At 42.6% G+C, this 20,274-nt stretch overlaps 1 protein-coding gene across 1 annotated transcript in view; it reads left to right on the top strand.

Moving 5' to 3' along the window:
• LOC146869371 (acidic mammalian chitinase-like) overlaps positions 1-20,274 on the top strand; it is a gene marked incomplete at its 5' end in the record, with an annotated part of 77,442 nt that overhangs the window by 37,581 nt on the left and 19,587 nt on the right. The window contains one exon of the mRNA XM_085635904.1: positions 4,621-4,737. Within this exon, the coding sequence (XP_085492030.1) occupies positions 4,621-4,737 (117 nt within the window). The remainder of the gene's footprint in view (positions 1-4,620; positions 4,738-20,274) is intronic.

Raw genomic sequence — 20,274 nt, 5'->3', positions numbered from 1 at the left:
TCGCCCAGGGTAAGACCAATTTCTTCGATCAACCAGAGGATGCTTGGGTGTCGCTTGAGAGATGGGATAAAGTTTCGCAGGAGGAACGTTGTTCGTTTAGGACTGATCGGAGCAGACGAAGGGGGTGGCAGGGCACAGCCCCATGGACTGTCTCACAGGGACATTCGTTGATTGGCAACTCACCTGATTCTCAGATCGAGCTTCAAGAGGGTGGCACGCTTGCAGATGTGTTGACGGACCACGTCGGCTCGGCTAGTATCCAGAGTAGTGGAGCAGGAGAGGTACCGCCGACCCCATTAGAGAACATTGCTACACAGACTGGCAGAGACAGTATGCTGCCATTTGTATGCAAGTACACTGGGGGTATGGGTGAAATGCGTCTGCCCTGACCTGTGGGATGCACACCGGATTTCGGGTACTTGATTGACTTCTGTTTTAGAAGTGAAATGTTTCCTATTTGAGAGTGCTGCTATTGCATTTTGGTTCCCACAGGCCCTCTCCAGTAGGTCAGCTGGGATGAGACCTGGTATGGACCACTGCCTCTTACAGGGCTGGTGGAAAATGCTGGTATCACTTACCCCTGCACTATATGGGGTTTAAACTAAGGGCCTGATTATGAGTTTGGCGGTGTGAGAGTGGGCTGTCACACCTGCACCCCACTCCGACACCACCAAACTCGACTGCCTGCCAGATTATGAGTTTTTTTGTGGTCTGGCAGGCAGTCCTTTCGTGGTCCCAGGGTGGTGCCTATTAGAAAGGCACCACAATGGGAGCACCAAAGCCTGTTCCTGCATGGCTTGGACTGAGCAGTTCATGCTTTGCAGGAAAGGGGGTGCATGCACACAGGGGGGCACACCATGTGCCCCCCTGAATGTTTCCACAGGCCCAGAGGCAACAGGTGGCCCTATAGGGCTCCCTTAGTTTCCTAACTGCCAGCATATTCCCAAATGGCTGAGACACAGCCGCCCGACACACCCAGGCATGTACTTTTCCACAACTGGTTTTCCCTCAATATTGATCACATACAGTGTAGAATAAGAATATCATTAGCCGGCCTCTTGTCATTGGCTAGATCACTGGGATGAGGGTTAAAGGTTTAGAGCTAAAGCGATCAAAGAAAGCACATAAACGTTGTACTGTTATTTCATATGAACTAAGCTTTCCACAAGGATTTTTGTTGTCTCTTATAACCCTTATTGTTTGTGAAAGATAGGATTATGACTTGGGGGAAATATTTGTTTAAACCCAAAAGGATAAACTTAAATATAGTTACAAAAACATGAAGTTTTATGTACAAAATGATTGTCTGTCACAGAATTGTGGAGTTAAGGGGGGAGCAAATCACCAAAGAAACCACCATGAAACATAACCACATTCTCGTGTATTGAGTGCTTATGCATTTTATGGCAGCGCTAATCAATTCAGGAGAAATAAGATGCACAAAAAGACCCATTGCTTGTTACAGATAGTCTATACGATTAAAAAACGCTTTAGTCCACAAGCAAGTTGCTATAAAAGTCCATCTTATCAATCTTTATCTGCTGTAGGAAGATGTTCCCTTTCAGTCTTTTACAGTGCTTCGGATTTTCATTTTTTGAGCACATGATTTAAAGCTTTCACAATCAAAGACAAAGTTATTAAACCACCTGTCTTCAACACCAAACATTGGTTGAAGGTACAAGTGACTCTCACCAAAGGAACTCCTTGTAGCAAATACAGCTATGGCCAAGGCTATTCAACTCCATTGTGATGAATCCACCGGTAGAAGAATTGCCACTACCCCATCAATCAGTCTCTCCCACTCAACCATATTCCAACAGCTGCAACAAAAAGGTCTCAACAGCATCTAGGTCACCAAGAAAAATGGGAATAACAGCATCTAGGTCACCAAGAAAAATGGGAATAACAGAAGACAAGACAGAACAAATATGAATCCCTCTCCCTGGAAACATAAGAGATGATCATCTTCATTCCAGTGGGGAAACCAGAGCTTTTAAACAAGGTATGAACAATATGCTATTGTGACAATATTCCTAGGTTACATTTGCATAACATCATACATGGAAAATGAAGGATCTGTTACTGCCATTTTCACAATTTGTAGATTTCTTTAGATTACTCAATGTCCGCTTTCGGCTAAGATTGTCATGTAGATTGGAACCAATGGTGTGTTTCAAGATGCAGCATATGATGTAAACGAGATACTACTAAGGCCCAAGTTCAAACAATCCTTTCTCCTTCCACTTTGTTGTCAAACTGTGCAGGTTTTCCTAGGTTAAAGAATAAAAGTGTCTTCCCTTTCTATAGTCTTCTCTTTGGATGCACCTCCAAAGCCATATCTTAGATTCAGCGCAATCAAAGCTCGGCCTGCTGTGCAACATGGCTTAAAGGACAGAAAGAAAAGCAATATGATTAGACCAACCATGTCCGTGTCATAGCGCTTTGTTTTTCTTTACTTTAAGCCATTTTGTACAGCAGCCCGGGCTGCTGTGACTCATGTCTAAATAAACATTGCCAAAGCCAATAGACCTCGCATAGGCAAAACCTATTGGCTTTGCCAATGCTAGTTTGTTGCTGCTATTGTTTTTATTTTGCTGATTCCATTTTTTTGTAAGTAATGATGGAGTAAATGGGTGAATATTATCTATATTTCTCCAACCAGTGAGAAACACTTCTAAATCAATGTGCAGTAAGGATGGGCATTGCCTACGATGGTGCATATGCCATGTCCTTTATCAGTGCTTTTCACTTTAGAATGGAGCGGACGAGATGCCTTTGTTCACAGGACTGCTTCAATAACTTAAAGAAGGAAAACGCAGATTAGTTGTACTGTCATTTAATGCCATCCTCCCACCATGGGTAGTAGCTGGAGGATTCTGCAGTTAAATATATTATTGAAGTATTTTTGTGAGGTTATATTTGGAGTACAGTTAACGATCAGTAACTAGTTTTATTTTAGGCCTATTTAGGACTAGTCGGGAGCGGCCCATGCAGGTAAGAGCAGTGAGGCGGTGGGGCCGGTTTGGAGGGGAATTCGACAGATGACCATGAAGAAATATTAAATAAATAAATAATTGTCGTCATCTGTCGAAATCCCCACAGCCCTACTGCACTTACATGCACAGGCTGCAGCTGGGACTAGTGTTGTTAAATGGGTTCTGGACATGCAAGATTGTCAACTTTAAAGCTAATGTATGCAACCTTCATTGACCTCTCCAACGTCATCCAATTTATATCCAACTGACCATGGCCTTTACAAATTGATGTATTAAAAGTCCCCAATCTCACCGACATCCCAAGGGACAGAAGGCCTTGCCTCGGCAGACCACGCATTTACCAATACTGACCATACTCATGCGTACATCTTCTTCCGCAAAGGTGTGGCCGGCATCTGCTATGCAATGTATGACCCCATTATTGCTAAAACAAATCACAAATTTTATCATCGTTGTCCTGAATTTACCCTGTGTCTGAATCAAATGGTTCATACATTGATCCATTATTGGAAATCCTAAATTGTGCTAAGTACGCCTTTGATGTCATTGACCAAGAGCCTATCATAGCAACGTTTAAGGCTTTTGATACAAAATTTGTGACTTTTTCGGAAAAAGTAGGATTTCCACATGGGAATCTTTAAAAAAGAAAATGGGACCATCGAGGCGATTCCAGGAATTGCATTCTACTGCTATTAATAAAACTTGAGGTGTTAAAAGTGAGACAGATTTGTGCTTTGCTACAGACATCAAGGTGGAAATACATTATTTTCAGTTGTGTTTTAAGTCTACAGGTAGTGTTGTGTGTGCCACGGAATCCGCAGTTAGCAGCTATCGCACAAGTTGTGGAAGGGTTGTACTGTATACATTACATTGTTGTTCCATGTCCCAGGCTATTGTCAGCTGCATATTCCGGCTGTGAAGACACCCAAGCACCCTTGAAGGATCCCGGGGAGAGGTCCTATGTACGGCCTGGACCACACCCTCTTTTCCCCCATTCCTGATTTCACTCTGGCCATACTTGAGAGAAAAAAAGGATCTCACACTGGTTACAATATTCAAAGGCAGTGTCACTCCAACCCTTGCATTATCAGCTTGAAAAAGAAAGCTCACAAAAACTTTCTGATGTTTATAACATAGATCCTTTATTGGAATTTTGGAATGGTGCCCCATATGTATAGACCTTCCTGCGCTACGAGTCTACCATTGTGACTTTTAGGGGTTTGATTCAAAATGTGACACTTCTTCAAAAATATAGGACTTCCTCCTCAGAAGTTTAAATAAAATCCATGAGGCATCACAACTGAGACAGGTTTCATACTTGATGATTGTTTTGCAGACTCCCAGCTCATCTAAGGTAATTATGTCTGGTGAAGAATAAGCCAGCATTGTGAAGTTCCTGGAGTGGTTTGCTGATATACTGAAAAGCTTTCAAAGATAAAGACTGGCATCATATCGGGGGTAGCAAGTGCTATATAAATGCAATTACAATACAATAAAATACAATATCTAGTTTTAATAAACTGGGGATATCAAGAAATGCGGCTGATGGGAATCCATATTAATGCTGCAGGGCCTCCCTCATTGTCTTATTTTCAGATTAAGTGATTGTTTACTCTTTTGGTAGATCTGCCCCTTTTTGGAAAATGCAACTGACAACTGGGAAAATGTCCAAAAGGTCCCCTACGCCTACAAGGGCAACCAGTGGGTGAGCTACGACAATGTGCTGAGCTACCAGTACAAGGTGAGTGTTCCACCTCACTCTAGGTCTTGTAACACATGGATTACTTACTGGTATTTTTGTTAGTCTGAGTCTCTTCTGCTACCTCATTGAGGTCTTGGAAAATATTACCCACTTGGGCAAACTCTGGACACAGGGTAAGGTATGTGTGCATGTATGTCCACTGTGTTTGCAGTTCTAGCATTTTGAACCTGAAATGTTGCTGCTAGGGGTTTCTGTTTCATCTCAGAAATCTGTAGGGAAACCGAGTTTTACACCCTGCTCACTCTATTGTAACCTCAACATGTCCAAAGCATGCAGAACCCTGGTTGTGAATAGAGAACTGTTCACTTATTTTAGCAGCTATACTGTCAGTCTGTCATCAAGATGAGACCGCTTGGCATCTAGGCCAGCAATAGTCCAGCTTTTTCATGATATACCCCTGCCCAGGCATCGTGCCGGTATTTTAGACTTCACGTGACCCTCAGCCTGATGCCATATTCTTTACAGAGACTTGTCACTGGGATTCCTCACCTCTTGATCTTCCTCTGGCTATCCCTAAAGGTGAACTGATGATCATCTATCAAGCAGAACTTACACTGCTACCTGTCAAACTGCTGCAGTGGAGGGCATTGAAATGATCGTCTCTGTACTATGCTTTCGTCCCATTTTGTCTTTGTCTGGGGGCTCTTATTTACCAGCACCCAGGTGAATTAATCTCCTCCTTAACCGATATAATTGCTCCCCATATAATATCTCCAATTTTTCCATTTTAAGGGACTTAAAATTTCATATTGATAACCCTCATCACTCATACGATGTTAGAAGGCTGAGCCATGCTCAGCCTTTCCTAGCGCATTCTGCTCTTCACGTGTGCTGCAGGGCAGAGTCATAATCCCATTTTCTAACCTCATGAATTTATCAGTTACCAATGATCCCTTTATCCAAGACTGACCATTATGCAGTCCCTTCCTCTGTGGCTTTCTCCAAGCAAGATGGTTGCAATCTTTCTGTGTCTTATTGCGTGCTTGGGCCAAGATGACAGTAGAGAAACCTATGAGAGCCTTGTAGAACACCCTCGTAAACATAGCTATGAGATCTCTGATGAGGCAGACAACTTCAGCAGGCGGATTACCTCAGTACTGGATTAAACTTCTCCTATCAAACTCGCTTAGCACCCTGGTGCTCAGAAATGGGGAATACAGCTCAATGTCATTGTAAAAAATTAGAACAAGGTGAGGGATGGAATGCTTTAATTAATCTCAGCCACTAGTGGTCCCTCCGGCACATTCCAGTCCATCATTTCATGCCTACCATGCACTCTAGACAGTGGCAAATTGGTGCTGACCTGAATCCTCATGAGAACAATCTGTCCCAAACTGCTAGATGAAGTCCACTCCAGAAGGGAAAGCAAGCAACCTCAGACTGATTTCGCCTGAGTTAAGGCTCATCAGTTGGGTGTAGCAAGAGTCCTATGGGACAGTGAGCACAGGACCCATTTCTAGGCACAGCTGTCACACTCTGGGCATGAACTGGAAATAAACAACCAGATGGTGGATGAAATGCTTGAACTAATCTCGGGCACTAGCGAGCTCTTGGGCTCCTTTCAGTCTATCCTTGTTCCTCCACTGTGCCACTCTAAAGTAAGTTTTTATTGTTTGGTCAATTAAAACCTTAACAATATAAAGGACATATAAAAACAAAAAAAAACATTAAGAGGAAAAACGATAAGTCAACTTTACATCAATAAGAAACTCATAAAATATTATTGTTAAAAATTATTTGCCGAATTGTCAATTTTTTCACTGCCGGAGTTCCAGCCCTGTTAACAAACTTTTTTTATTTTTTCAGTCGTTGCTACCTTCCAAGGCGCTTTTTTTATAGTCAATTTTATGGGCCTGGTCAAAAACTTTAAGGAATTTATTCAATTTACAGTTCGGTTGTGGGTCCGATGGATTTAGACACGCGATTATTGCGGCTCTACAGGTCCTGATGCCTTTAACGTTAAAAATGTGTCTGAATAAGGTGGCTCGTGCATTGTAGAGTTTGTTGCATATGCAGATTACATGAATAAAGTCTCCTTTGTGATAGCCGCAGAGTCGACATGATTTTGGCCCTATGTGCACCCAGGTAGGCTGATCCGCTGTTGATGGTAATTTTCCGAAGCGTATTGCCATAAATTGTTTTTTCCAATAAATTGAGAATGTCATGTTCAAGTAAGGGGCTGGTGCAAGTGACTTGTAATTATTAATCACCGTCCAAGCGTGCGATCTTAACCTGAAGATATTTTTATCGATTTGTAATGAGTGAATTTTTGCTGCTTTATTTATTGCTTGTTTGAGGGACTGATTTGGCAGGTTTTTGTTCTATAAGTAATTTGTACAAGTTATTGACAAAGATTTGTATAGGTATCGATTATAAGGTGATTCCTGACATCTACTTCTGTCCAAAGGGCTTTATTAATTGGTGATGTGGCCGCATTCAGTTTTAACCGATACCAAAGCTTTACTGTGGTATACATTCTCCCTATAGTTTCATTTGTTAGGCCGAATTCAATCCGAACCTGTGCCCTAGAATCTGACCGTTGCTCACATTTTTTTTTTTTTTATAGGTAGAAACTATTAGTTGGTTAAAAAGCTCCGAGTCTTTTCCATGAAAAGCGGCACTGGCGTATGTTAATGTAGGAAGGATTTTTGCCGCCATCACCGCTAGCAGTGGTTTATATGATGGACCATTCAACTTTTTTGCCAGTAGACTGAAAGAGTGTGAGAGCGCTGGTTCTCTGAGTCATGTACTTTTTTTGCTCTGATTTTGTAAATTGTCTATATAAAATCCCAAGTATTTATAGTTTTTTACTTCCTCTAATTGGTTGCCATGAAGCCAGATGTTCTGCTTGCTTCTCCGGTGACTGCCAATCACCATTGTTTTGGTTTTTGATGTATTTATTTCTATATTGTTCTCTGAGATGTAATCTGACATTTCATTTAAAACTCTTTGAAGGCCGATCTTTGTTAGACTCAAGTTTCGGCCGATGAGAATTAGTGCAGTCTAGCTAGCCTCTGTACAAGATCGGACATGAACAAATTAAAAAGATGTGGGGCCAATACGCAACCTTGTTTGAGGCCTTTAGTCGTAATCAGCTTTCTTGATAATCTGGTGCCGTCTCCTATCTTAATTCTTATCCATGTATTGGAGTAGAATTGCAGTATTCCGTGTAGTAGCCTTTCGGGTATGTTCCAGGCTCGCAGTTTTTTTCCAAAGGAGGTGACCGTCTACACTGTCGAATTCTGCCTTTAGGTCTGTGAAGCAGAGGTAAAGTTGTTGTTTCCTCTGCTTGCATTTGTTTGCTATTGGAGATGGAGCTAAGATGTTCAATATCGTCCTTATACCTTGCCTGAAGCCTGTCTGATTAACTGACCATTCCTTCAGGTCTTCCAAAATGAGTGTGGCGTGGTATTTGGCTTCTACATCCACGAGGGCGATTAGCCTGTAATTCAATGGATTCGTTCTATTTCCTCCTTTAAAAATGGGTGTCAGTATCGAGCCTTGCCAATTCGGTGGAATACAGTTTAGGATCTATATTTCTTTGTATAACTTGAATAAATGCTTGCTCCAGAAAGATGGCTCATTCTTAAAAATGGCTTGTGGAATTCCATTAGGTCCTGGAGCGCCGTCTCCTCTACCTTTCTTAATTATGCGCATCACTCAATCAGCTAGCATGGAGGGCTGGCTTGTCTTTACATTTGGGGAACTGGTGCCATTTTTCCCCTGCGTTTTGGTTTTTGCCTCCGTTGACTTAGCTCTGGAGACTTTTTTTCTCTTATATGACGCGTGCTGACCTCTCCTGAGTTGTTTGGGTCACTGACCCATTGTATGATAATTTCAGATGTATTTTTTTTCTCAGGCTGTGTCAGGGTGTTCACTTCTAGCATGTCATGAGTTACGATTTCTGTAAACTTTGTGGTTAGAAATTTAGCCCACTCATGTTCTTGAATATTTGATAGCGTGTTCACCGACTATATCATTTATTTATGATTTCCCAAAATGTGTTCGAGTTGGTTTTCTTAGCACTGCAAAGCAATTTAGCCCAAAATTTGTCGTTGCTGGTTGTTCTTCCCATAGCATTTTTTTTTAAAAGTTTTCCTCAGCTGACGTACATTGTCCCAGGATACTTGGTCGTGGAAATTTGGTTTTAGCCTCCTAATAGCTTTTTTGAGTTCGCATTACAAGGCTCTCACCCAACCGTTGATTTTTGATTAATTTCATTTTTGTTTTTTTGATTTTTAGTCTGTCTGCTCGGCATTAATGTTGTGAGATCCGAGGTGAATTTTACCCAGGCTTGGATTTTGTTCGGGGCTTCAAGTTCGCTAGCAGTCATCATCTTTAATTTAGTCTGGCATGTATCTATCATTTCATTTGACCATTTAAGATGTTTTAGGTCAATTGTATGGATGCTTCCTTCTGTTATCATGTTTGCTTGATATTTGGCGATTTTTAGCCTGAAATGCATGTGCTGATAGGAATGGTCACTCGTGGTTGTATACTCTATGGAAAAGTGAGAGAGAAATGGCATCAGTGCTACTGAGATGGCTGTATAATCCAGTCTTGATTGTGTCTTTCCTCCGTGGAATGTAGGTTTTGGTGGGAAATCATCTGTTCTACCGTCTATTACTCTCAGACCAAGAAACTCTAGGGCATTTACCAGTCGTGGACCTTCGGGGTCCGGTGTAGATCTCTTTAGCTGATATTGCTGTAGAACATTCCAGTATATATTGTCGTCTACTAAATTCTCATCTTCATCCGGGGTGTGTATATGTATGTATGGTTAGACTTAATATCCCCTGTCAGTATCATGTCCCATGAGGGGTATGTACTCCTTTTATCTGTAATTATGGTGATCAACTGGGCATTGTGGGCTGTTTTTTTTTCCTTGCTAGCGGATGTGCATATGTATTGATCAACAGGACAGTTTTTTTTGTTCTGCCGACGGTCCCAGAGGTAAGCTTTATCAATTGGATATTTGGTCCTGTAGAGACAATCTGTTCCGTTTCAATATTTAGTGCTGTGGATGTACATACTGCCAGTCCCCCTTTTGGCTGTCCATAAATTTTGTTTTTTGTTGCAGGGACTGTGTAGAGTATGTAATTTGCCAGGGGAAAATCTTCCAGTGCCCATGTCTCCTGAAGCGCTATTATTTCACATTTTTCCCAGATTTTAGGTAGACAGCAATGTTCTAGGAGAGCAGCTGTACATTTCAAAGTCTTGCCTGACTGATGTCTTTTCCAGTGGACAGTGGCCCTTATCTGAACTTAGCGCTCCTGGCAGCCAGCTCCAACTGTCTGGGACTGGATCATTTTCAATTGTCTGGTCGCTCTGCAGTTCTCTCCTCAACAAGGATGGAAGGTTGCTGCCTTTAGCTACTTTAAGGACTGTATATTTATGCTGGTTGTTTGCTCTTTGACTTTGTCCATAACTCTTGTTGTGGTTCGAGTTTACAGTCAAAGGGCCAGGATAGCGTGGTATAGTTGGCCTTGTCATTTTAATTCCCCAAGCTTCAAATAGCAGATTGGAATTCATGATGTGCTGGGTGTCTTCTTCTGACTGCCATGTAGTCTGCGTTTGTTCTATATTTTCTTGATTTCCTTTTGCAATAAATTCTACTGCCAATAAGTTCGAGTTCAAATATTTTAAGGCTGGATTGTTAGCTGTTAATTTCAATATGTTCCCCCCTATTCAGCTGGTCTTGTGGCCCTTTTGAGTCATATTGGGAATTAAAAGTATTTGCTGTTTCGGAAGTTGATGCCATTGCTCTATTTGTAACATTGGATGCTCATTCTTGTTGTCGGCTGTAAATTGTTTCTTTTCATCTTTTATTTGGACTCTTAAGTTTGCGTATTGGGTCATATTTCCCATTCTGGTGTTTTGAGCTGGGGTTTCTAGCGGTGCCATGTTCTCCTGATTGATCTCTCTGTTGTGGTTAATTGCTAATTCCTGCCCTGAGGTTCCTTGGTTGTTCTCACGTCTATGTACCAATTGAGGTTTCGATTGCGTTTTCTCCGTTGGGCTAACTTCTCCATCACCGAGATCATGGGCCGTAGGATTTTCCGTTACCGGTCCAACCGAGGTGCTATTTCTATAATTGAGAGTCTCTGGGTTTAAGTTCTCTATTTTTTCGTATTCCATTTTAGTTTCTCACCATCCAGCCTCAAGAGTTTCTGTGGATCCATGTCCGTTTTTCGGGCCTCTTTGTCTATTTGTGGCCTTATTGTCAGCGCTTTTTCGAGCGATGAAAGACCCTTCCGGTGGAGATGTCGGGTCACTGGACTGCATTGAGTTCAAGAACTAGCAGGAACCAACGAGTGTGGGAGTGAGGTGTAGAGCACCATATGCTGCTGGTGACCTCGCATGTTGGGAGAGGTTTATTCAGACTCTACCTCTGTCACTCATGCAAACATCAGACTGAAGCTGGCTGGAGATGCATTAGAGGGAGTAAGAGGCATTAGAGGGGGTAAGGCAGTGAACCACATGGATGAGTTTGTGGAGTTTTTTGCCAAGCTCCACGTTCCAAGCGGAGTGGAGTTCACCACCCACCCCTAGAAATGGCTCAGTTCCTACTTGACCAACAGATCACAATTAGTTTCTCTTACACCTTTTAAACCTACTTCCTGTCCTCTTCCCTATGGAGTTCCTCTGGAATCCCCGCCAATCTCCACATTGTTCAATGTCTACACATCACCTCTTGCTGAGTTAGTCCAATATTAGGGATTTAGCATATTATCATATGTTGATGACACTCAGTTGATAAGATATCAGACTCTTACTGCCACAGATGAACTTCAGGGCATGCATGTCATGCCACAATGAATGACGTTGCCTCAAACGTAATAGTGAAAACACTGAGGTATTGTGATTTGGCACCTCTCAGGTCTAATAAATGTCTTCAGACCTTGGCTAATCTGCTGTTCCCTATGCATGATTAGATAACTTGGGATCCCATCCGATCAAAACTTTTCTTTTGCTTGTCAGTTTTCATGTGTCTCTGCAACATGCGTATCACTGAGTGACCGTATGAAAGTTCTTACTTTCCTGGACATTACTATTTGTAAAAGAGTAGTTCATACCTTTAATCGCTGCATAGCTGAATTATCGCAATTCCATTAATTTGGGTCTTCTAGGATGCCATCTGAGTCAATGGCTTCAAACTGCCCAAACTTCAGCCTTATGCCTTGTACTCCAAACTTAACTGGTAACCTGTACACAAGCACAAAAGGTCAAGAATAGGAGACAGATCCTCTGTCTTCTTGGCATATTCTCTATGGAACTCATTTGATCTCCACTTTATGAAGTCATAATGCACTTTCAGAAAACAAATCTTAAAATGTGGTTCTTTAACTTCCCTTAGTATATTGATCCTATACCCCATCTGTGCTTTTCTGCCTCGACTAGTGCCAATACCGCCTTTTCTGAATATCAGCTGCACTCTAAGATTTTTGTTCATCCCCCTAATGTTTTCAGTAAAGTCAGCAGTCCCATCCCTCACTCCATCCATCCGCCAAGTGGCAGTGTTCAGCCTTTCCTTGCTAAGCAAAAGGCCTCATTGAATATCAAAAGAGCCCTGCCTTTGCTTCCCTCACTTTAGTGTCTAGGTCTCCTCCCTCCAGCTTCAGAAATGTGTGCAATACAATTCTTCTCTCTTGATATCACCTCATATTGTCCAAGGTAAAGGTCATGTAGCCAGTATTGATAGCTGAAAATGTTAGGGAAATGAAGTAGCATCCGCCACGTTTCTGCCGATGTTCTGGAGTAGAAACGTGGTGGATGCTACTTCATTTCCCTAACATTTTCAGCTATGAATACTGGCTATTGATGCACACATGACCTTTACCTTGGACTTTAATTTATGTCCACTACGCTACCGCCACCTATTGGATAAACTTTTGATGCGGATTCTATTTCAAACGGGTCTCTTTTATATTATTCTACAGCTTTTGGGATATCTTGTCTTCAGCCTTGAAAAAGTCGCATATACAGACTTGTAATAGCGACGAAACACGTGTTGGCTTCGGGCTCTATATGGTGTACAACCTGGACCAGCTACAGTGAACTTTTAATGAATAACAAAGAATGACAACTTGGATTAAAGAGTAAAGAAATACCAAGAAATACCTGCTGCCAGCTGTGGATTTTTGATGTGTCTTCTTGCCTACAACTTCGTTGATGGAATGTGATTATGTATATAAGAATTAACGTGTGCTAAGGTTTTATACTTTGTATCTGACGGCGGCCTTGGCTGCTAATTAGGAGCAGTTGGTGGTTCTCTCCTCCTTATTGCACCGTCCCTTTATAGTGTAAGTCTCCCTTCGGCTAGTGTATTTTTTCTCTTGCGCCTCTTCTATGCCCAATACCACCTCCTTACCTGTATTTCTAGAGTAGTGTCATTAGGTGTAATTGACAACTTTTTGGAACTTCACATAACTTCTCTAGTAAGTAAATTTCGCTTCAAAAAGACTACTTTGCTTGAGCTTTTTCCATCCAAACATTTTTATGTTTGAGAATTCTTCAACAAAAAGTTGACCTGAAATTCACTACTTCACTCTCTTCCATCACAAAAAAACACACGCCAAGACCCCACCATCTGTCTGCACCCTTACTAAACAGAACACTCCCACCATCTCCATCTGTGCTCCATCTCATCCCCCCCCCAATCAATCAACATATCCCTCATCCTTCACACACAGTCTCTTTGCCACAGCTCCTCTAGCTGGTCCTCTACTACACAGGAAAACCATCGCTTATCAACTGCTGTGTTTAGAGCTCCAAAGCTAGGCCCTCATGCTCCTCCTGCTATACGCACCACATCCAGTTTTAACAAATGCAAAAGTATTGCAGATTTTCCTTGCCAGTTGTGAAGAAGAATCCTGATTTTATTAAAGACAAGAAGGCGATGTAGTATGCAGTCTACTTTCTTACTAATTATTTACAGGAAACAACCTTTACAACGCAGTCATTACATCGCACTACCTTTTACATAGCAGTCATTACATCGCAACATCCTTTACATCGCATGTCATTACTACACCGCCATTACATCCAATGTCAATGCAACGCATGTCATTACAATGCAGGCATTACATCGCAAGTCATTACAATGCATACCAATACAACGCATAGTACCCTTACACTATTTAACACTTACCCTACTATTGCACTCACTGGAGTTACAATAGTAATTATTTCCCCTGTACTATCCAACACTTACCTTAAATGTGATGTAATTATCATGCATTGTAATGGTATGTGTTGTAAAGGTATAATGCGATGTAATGGAACGCGTTGTAAAGGTAGTTTCTGAAAATGCGATGTAATGGCCTGCGATGTAAAAGAATGTGTCGTAAAGGATGTTGCGATGTAAAAACTGCATTGTAAATGTATGCATTGTACCATCATACATTCTTTATTTACAGCTTTTGAAACCACTACATATACCATAATGCATTTCAGTTTTCAAAGCCATAAATATCACAAAGGACCAAAAATGCTCAGTCTATATAAAGGCTATTAACCTCTGGGTCCATCTCTTTTCTTGATGCAAAGAAGTTCAAATCTGATCTTTCGAAGAAACAAATATAATTGAAGTCTAAAACATAAACAACTTCTTCCAATCCTTTCTCAGATTCCATTTGTGGTCCACATAGTGGCGTCCAAAGACACTTCCAAGCTTGGTTGGTCAGCCTGAAGTTTGATTTGATGGTGGTGCACCAGATAACAGAAAAATAATACAGACGTAGCATAATACTCCCCTCCTTATCTTTAAGAAAATCAGGGCTCTCCTTCACAACTGAGGGGCCGATTCCGATCCGGGTCGGAAAGCACTCCGACCGAGCCGGATCCGGAGTGTTTTGCGACCGAGCAGGAGTCCTGCAGTCCGAACGAGTACGATGCGGCCGTATGCTGTCCGACTTGGTTCGGTCGGACTCCCATAGAAGTCCATGGGAGCCGGTCGTACGACGCGTACATGGGCTCCCATTGACTGAATGGTACGTCGCAGACAAGTGCACCCCCTACAGTGAGTACGTGTCGGTACCGTACATGCCTGTGTTGGGGGTACCCTTGGGTCTCCCCCTGTGTCTGAGTCGTAGGGCTGTGTGTGACAGGGGGTCCGACGCGGACCTCCAAAGGCAACCACCCGGACGATTTGCGAGCCGGACACTCCAGCTCGCACAGGCTGTCCGACGCGTGCATCGTACTGGGTTGGTCGTGAATCGCATCAATTGCACGCCATGGTTGGCTTACAACCGAGACGTACGAAGTAATGACTCGGTTGGTGAATTTCATGTAGCTCGCATCGTACTTGCTCGCACAGCTGTACGAGTCAGGCGGAAATCACACGTACTGCTCGTAGTTTTTCCGGCCGGCTAGCATTCGGTGCCCTTCCGACCCGGATCGGAATCTGCCCCGGAGTAGGAGAATCTGCAATACAATTTTATTACAAGAGAGGAGGCTGGTATTATACATTTTTAACACATAATGACTACAGTTGTTGCTGCATGTTCTATCAGCTTGCAATAGAAAGCCATAAATGTTGAAACCCAAGATCAACCAGAAGCTTTTAGGATATCTTCCAGACTGGTACTCACCCAAAAGGCTTTAGAAGCCATTGCTTTTCTAGTCGAATAGGCACCAAAATAATTTGTATCTATTTCAGCTAATGATGTGTTTAACCCACCTACTTAGTGTGGTGGAAGAGATGCGGGCTTCCGCAAGGTTATCAATAATTGAGGAGCTTCTGTCCTCGGGTCTTTAGTTACCGCCACAAACCCTCTTAAGGCATCTTACTACACTTCGTTGTGGATGAGATTAGAAACGTGGATAGTGTATATATGTATGTATGTAGATCATATTTTCTTACGGCACATAACATTAAACTGAACACGACCTGGAGAAAAACTCATTCTATCAGTATCCAAAGCGCTAACATCTGAAACTCTTCTGAATTACACCAGACATAATAGCATTACTAATTATTAAACCGAAGTTTAAATTGTAAACTTTCATTATCTATCCATGACTCAAATGAGTGTAACACTTTATTCACATCCCACATAGAAGCATACCTGGGCTTGTGACGGACTAACTATCTAATCCCTTTCTTCAATCTACATACTAAAGGATGTTCACGTACATGCTTTCTCTCCACCTTTTCATACCCTACGGAAATAGCTGACCTGTATCCAATAATGGTTCTATTGCACTTAACCACTGCTAAGGAAGCCAAGACCTTTAGATTGCCAATCACTTCCACTGAAATGGGATCCATACCCCTTTCCAAGCACAAGGAACAACAGGATCCCTGTGCTGACCTATATGATTTAAGTGTATCCCGGGCCCATGATGCTTTGATGTACCCTGAAGCATCTTTTAAAATTCCTAGTAAGTCTGTGAGTGACCTGAAAGATTGAATGCTTTTAGCTGTAGATTGCCTCACGTGGCTAGACTAAGGATCTGAGCCTGCGGGTTCTTCAGAATGTGCAGACAAGTTGGGAGCATAATTGGATAATCTACTGATATCTCCAACAAGATTGAATAACATGGGTAACTTCTCCAAAGTGGGGCGACCACTACTATTCACACCAGCTGGTGGCGTATCTGAGTCAGACATCTAAAAATCATTGTGAATGGCGGTAGAGCATAACGAGTTCCACCTGACCAGGCCTGAAGAAACGCAACCGTAGTTATAGCTACCGGGTCTGGTCTCCAGCCGAAAACATTGTCTAATTGTGTAGTCCTATATTATACTACAAATGAGAGAGAGAAGAAGTAGAATAGAGGGGGGGGAGTCATCCTCCTCACACTCATGCTATGCAAAAATTAGAGAGCCCAACTCTGCTATATGGAGTGTGTAGGCTTCTTTATCCAAATAAGCAACAAATGCTTATTTTAAATATGTAGAACCCTCACCCACCAGGGTTACCCCTTGGTAGCATGCTTCATCATTTGGTTTCTTCCCGTTCTGCTGAGGAACGGGGCCTGCTGCCAGCAGCGGGTTACACGGGAGAACAGACTGGTATCTAAAGATATGTAAGAAAATAGGAGTAGGGGTTATAAGCGTTAAAAATATCTGGTTGATGGCTACTGTGATTTTAATAAATGCCTCAGTCGATATGATTAAAAATGGGAAAGTAGAAGGGGAAGTTCTTAGGAATATTATAGCCCTAACTTCCTCCTAAAAGCTGGTAAATATGTTTCTGCCACCTGTCCCTGTGGCTTTCGTCAAGACCGAACAGTACACTCCCTGAAGCCACTCCTTTAATATTTATGTGATTTGTGCACAGTACATTCCTGTCACAATGCCATACATGCCAAAGATTTGTTGTCACCTACTTGGAGTTATAATTATGTTGGTTCTGAAATGATAAAGAAGTTTAGCGCTGATTGTCCCAGGACACTGTGAAAAGTCTTGTGTCGTTTATCCAGCATAAAATTGAAACGCCATATCCTCTACGGGTAATACTTCCCATTATCTTTAAGCACCTTGCCGTATCCAGCACATGAAAGATCCAATATAATTGCACGATCATCCAGTAGGTGCTATGTTCCATACTGAAGTGAACAATTTTGAGTTTCACAGAGGACGTTGCCCTAATGCTTAAATATTCACACCATACACATGGTGCACAATACATACATGTAGTAACACTTAATAGTGCTCCATAGGTACACGGATCCGAGACAAGCCTGTAGTTCTTTTCTGTATGTGCATGAAAACAAAGAGGAGTAAACAAAGAGGAAAGCATTTTAGACAGCGAATACTCCTCTCATTCCAGTCACATCACATCAGGGTCTGCACGACCGCGCTCTACTTGCATCAAGTTCCCCATCAGGCATTGTTTTCTTTATTTGAATAAAGAAGCCTACACAGTCCATAAAGCAGAGTGGGCTATCTGATATATATTCACTGAAAAAAACATAGGTTTCTGGGGCGTAATAGTTAGCTGGACATTTCACTCGTACAAAACCTTTGAAATTCCCCCGTTATAGTTAGTTCAGCTAACTATAACTCGCGCGCCTGCAATGCACTGCTGATGACTTCACATATTACATCACTCATGACATCATCCAGTGAATGTGTTTTTTTCTGAATATTAAATATGTTTTATACATGTATATCTCAAGGTCGATGGAAGAATAAATGGGTATACAAGTGTCTAAATGGATGATTTTGTTAATGAAATTGATTGTTTAACTAAGTATCTTAGTGAATACATGGGTTAGTGAGTAATGTTTAAATATGTAAATATCTTTATCAGTCTCTCACTTTCTGTTTAAGTGGCTGCATGGGTTGGTGAGTAGCTACATGTGTGTCTATATAGGTTATTAGTTGGTTTTTTGAGTATCAGTGTGAATGTCTGAGTGTCTATGGTTCAGTGGGGGGTTATTACGTAGTGCATAGATGCATGAATGAGTGACTCACTGTATGTGTGGAAGACAGTATGTGTGCAAGACTGTATGGGTGGATGAGTGTGTGTATGGGTGTGTTAGTGAGTGAATGACTGTCTCAGTAGTGTCTTTATGAGTAACTACATATGTTTTAAACTAGTATATGTGACTATTGGTGTATATAAGTGAGTCTATGTGATAGTGAGAGATTGGAAGAGTTCCTGTATGAATAAGTATGTGTTTCTATAAGTGATTGTTTAAAAGACTAAGGGCCTCATGTAGGTAGCGAAATACCGGTCGGTAACGGCCGATTTTCGGTAAACATGCCGTTACCGACCGGTATTCAGACAAGTGAGATGTAGGAGTCCAAAAACCACTTTTCGGTAAATATGAGGCGGTAAATACCGATTCATAGTTACCGAATTCTAAAATACCGATTCATATTTACCGAATACATAATTAACGAATCGGTAAATATGAAGTGGTAAATATGAAGTGGTAAAAATTTAAAATGACATGTAGGAGCAGTCGGTAATTAAGAAATCCAGGAAAATCGGTAAATAAGAGTCGGTAATTAACACGGATTGAAAGCAGGTGGTAACCATCAACAATGCACATAAGCAATCCCAAAATGCAACAGCGTGGACAACATGGCCGCCATGTACGTCATTGCAAGGCGCCTACGTCTACAGGCAGCAGGACTGAGGGTGTGGCGACGGGAGGAACAAATCTACAGACAGCGCATCACACTATTCCAGCTGACTGATGCAGAGATACATGAGAGGTACAGGCTACACCCCGAAACCATCATGGACCTGATAAGGGACCTGCACCCACTCCTGGACCAGCCAACAAGAAGGGCGCACGCCATACCACCACATGTGCAGGTGCTCTGCAGCCTACATCTACTGGCATCCGGCAGTTATCAGGTGGTGATAGCTGCGGTGGGTGGGGTATCCCAGAGTTGCCTGTCCCGTTTCTTCAGGAAGTTCCTGGATGCCATGATGCAGAGAATGCACCACTACATAAGCTTCCCAAACACACAGGCTGCACTGCAGAAAACTAAAACTGACTTTTATCACATGGCACAGTTCCCCCATGTCATCGGCTGTATTGATGGTACACACATCCCAATCTGCCCACCAGCTGACACAGAGCACATCTACAGGAACAGGAAGTCCACCCACTCCATCAATGTGCAGGTGATCTGTGATGCAGGGAACATCATCACAGATATTGTTGCAAAGTTTCCTGGGAGCACCCACGACTCTTACATCTTCCAGAATAGTGGGATCTACACACGACTGAGAGCCGGAGAATTCGGAGAGGGATACCTGCTGGGTAAGTAACAGTGACGCCCCTTGAAACCTGCAAATCAGAGTGTATAGAGGCATGTAACTGATGGTTCCCTTTTACTCATCCAGGCGACAGTGCATATGCATGCCGTTCATTCATCCTCACTCCCTACCTACACCCAGCAACCCAGAGTGAGAGACGATACAACGTGGCCCACAAAACAACACGCAATGTGGTGGAGCGCACGTTTGGACTACTGAAGAGCAGGTTCCGCTGCCTCCACAAGAGCGGAGGCGCACGCCAGTACAAACCCATCACCTGCTGCAAGATTATTGCCACTTGTGCAATGCTGCACAACCTTGCCACGAAAAAAGGTACAGATGTGGAACTAACATATTTTGAGGACAACGAGGATGAGTCAGGCCAGCCAGAGGGCAGCGCAGCTAGAGTGCCAACTGCAATCGATGGGAGAGAGAGACGGGCAGAGATCACATGCAACTATTTCTGAGTAAGTGAGGGGACACAGCGAGTTGTGAGAAGTCATGACGTAGTTTAATGTGGCACCACGCCATGAACACATGAACAGGCCAATCTGGCAATATACCATCTATACAAGGAGTATGTCCAGGGTTACGTCACCCAATGGGAAGTGGCTAAGCAGGGCCACATCAATGTTTGCGCATACGCGCTGCAGTGGTGGATTGCACGGCCTGTGCATCCTCACTAGAGCCAACCCCAAGCCGCCTGCTGCTCCTGCGTGCTTCTGGGACGGGGGGTGTGATGATGCTGCTGGTCTCGATGCTCTCCGCAGCATCCCCTGCAGCAGTT

The sequence above is a fragment of the Triturus cristatus genome, chromosome 1_1 (assembly GCF_964204655.1).
Source record: "Triturus cristatus chromosome 1_1, aTriCri1.1, whole genome shotgun sequence".
Taxonomy (NCBI): Eukaryota; Metazoa; Chordata; class Amphibia; order Caudata; family Salamandridae; genus Triturus; species Triturus cristatus.
The sequence above is the reverse complement of the archived record's forward strand: the minus strand, read 5'-3'. Positions and strand labels throughout refer to the sequence as shown.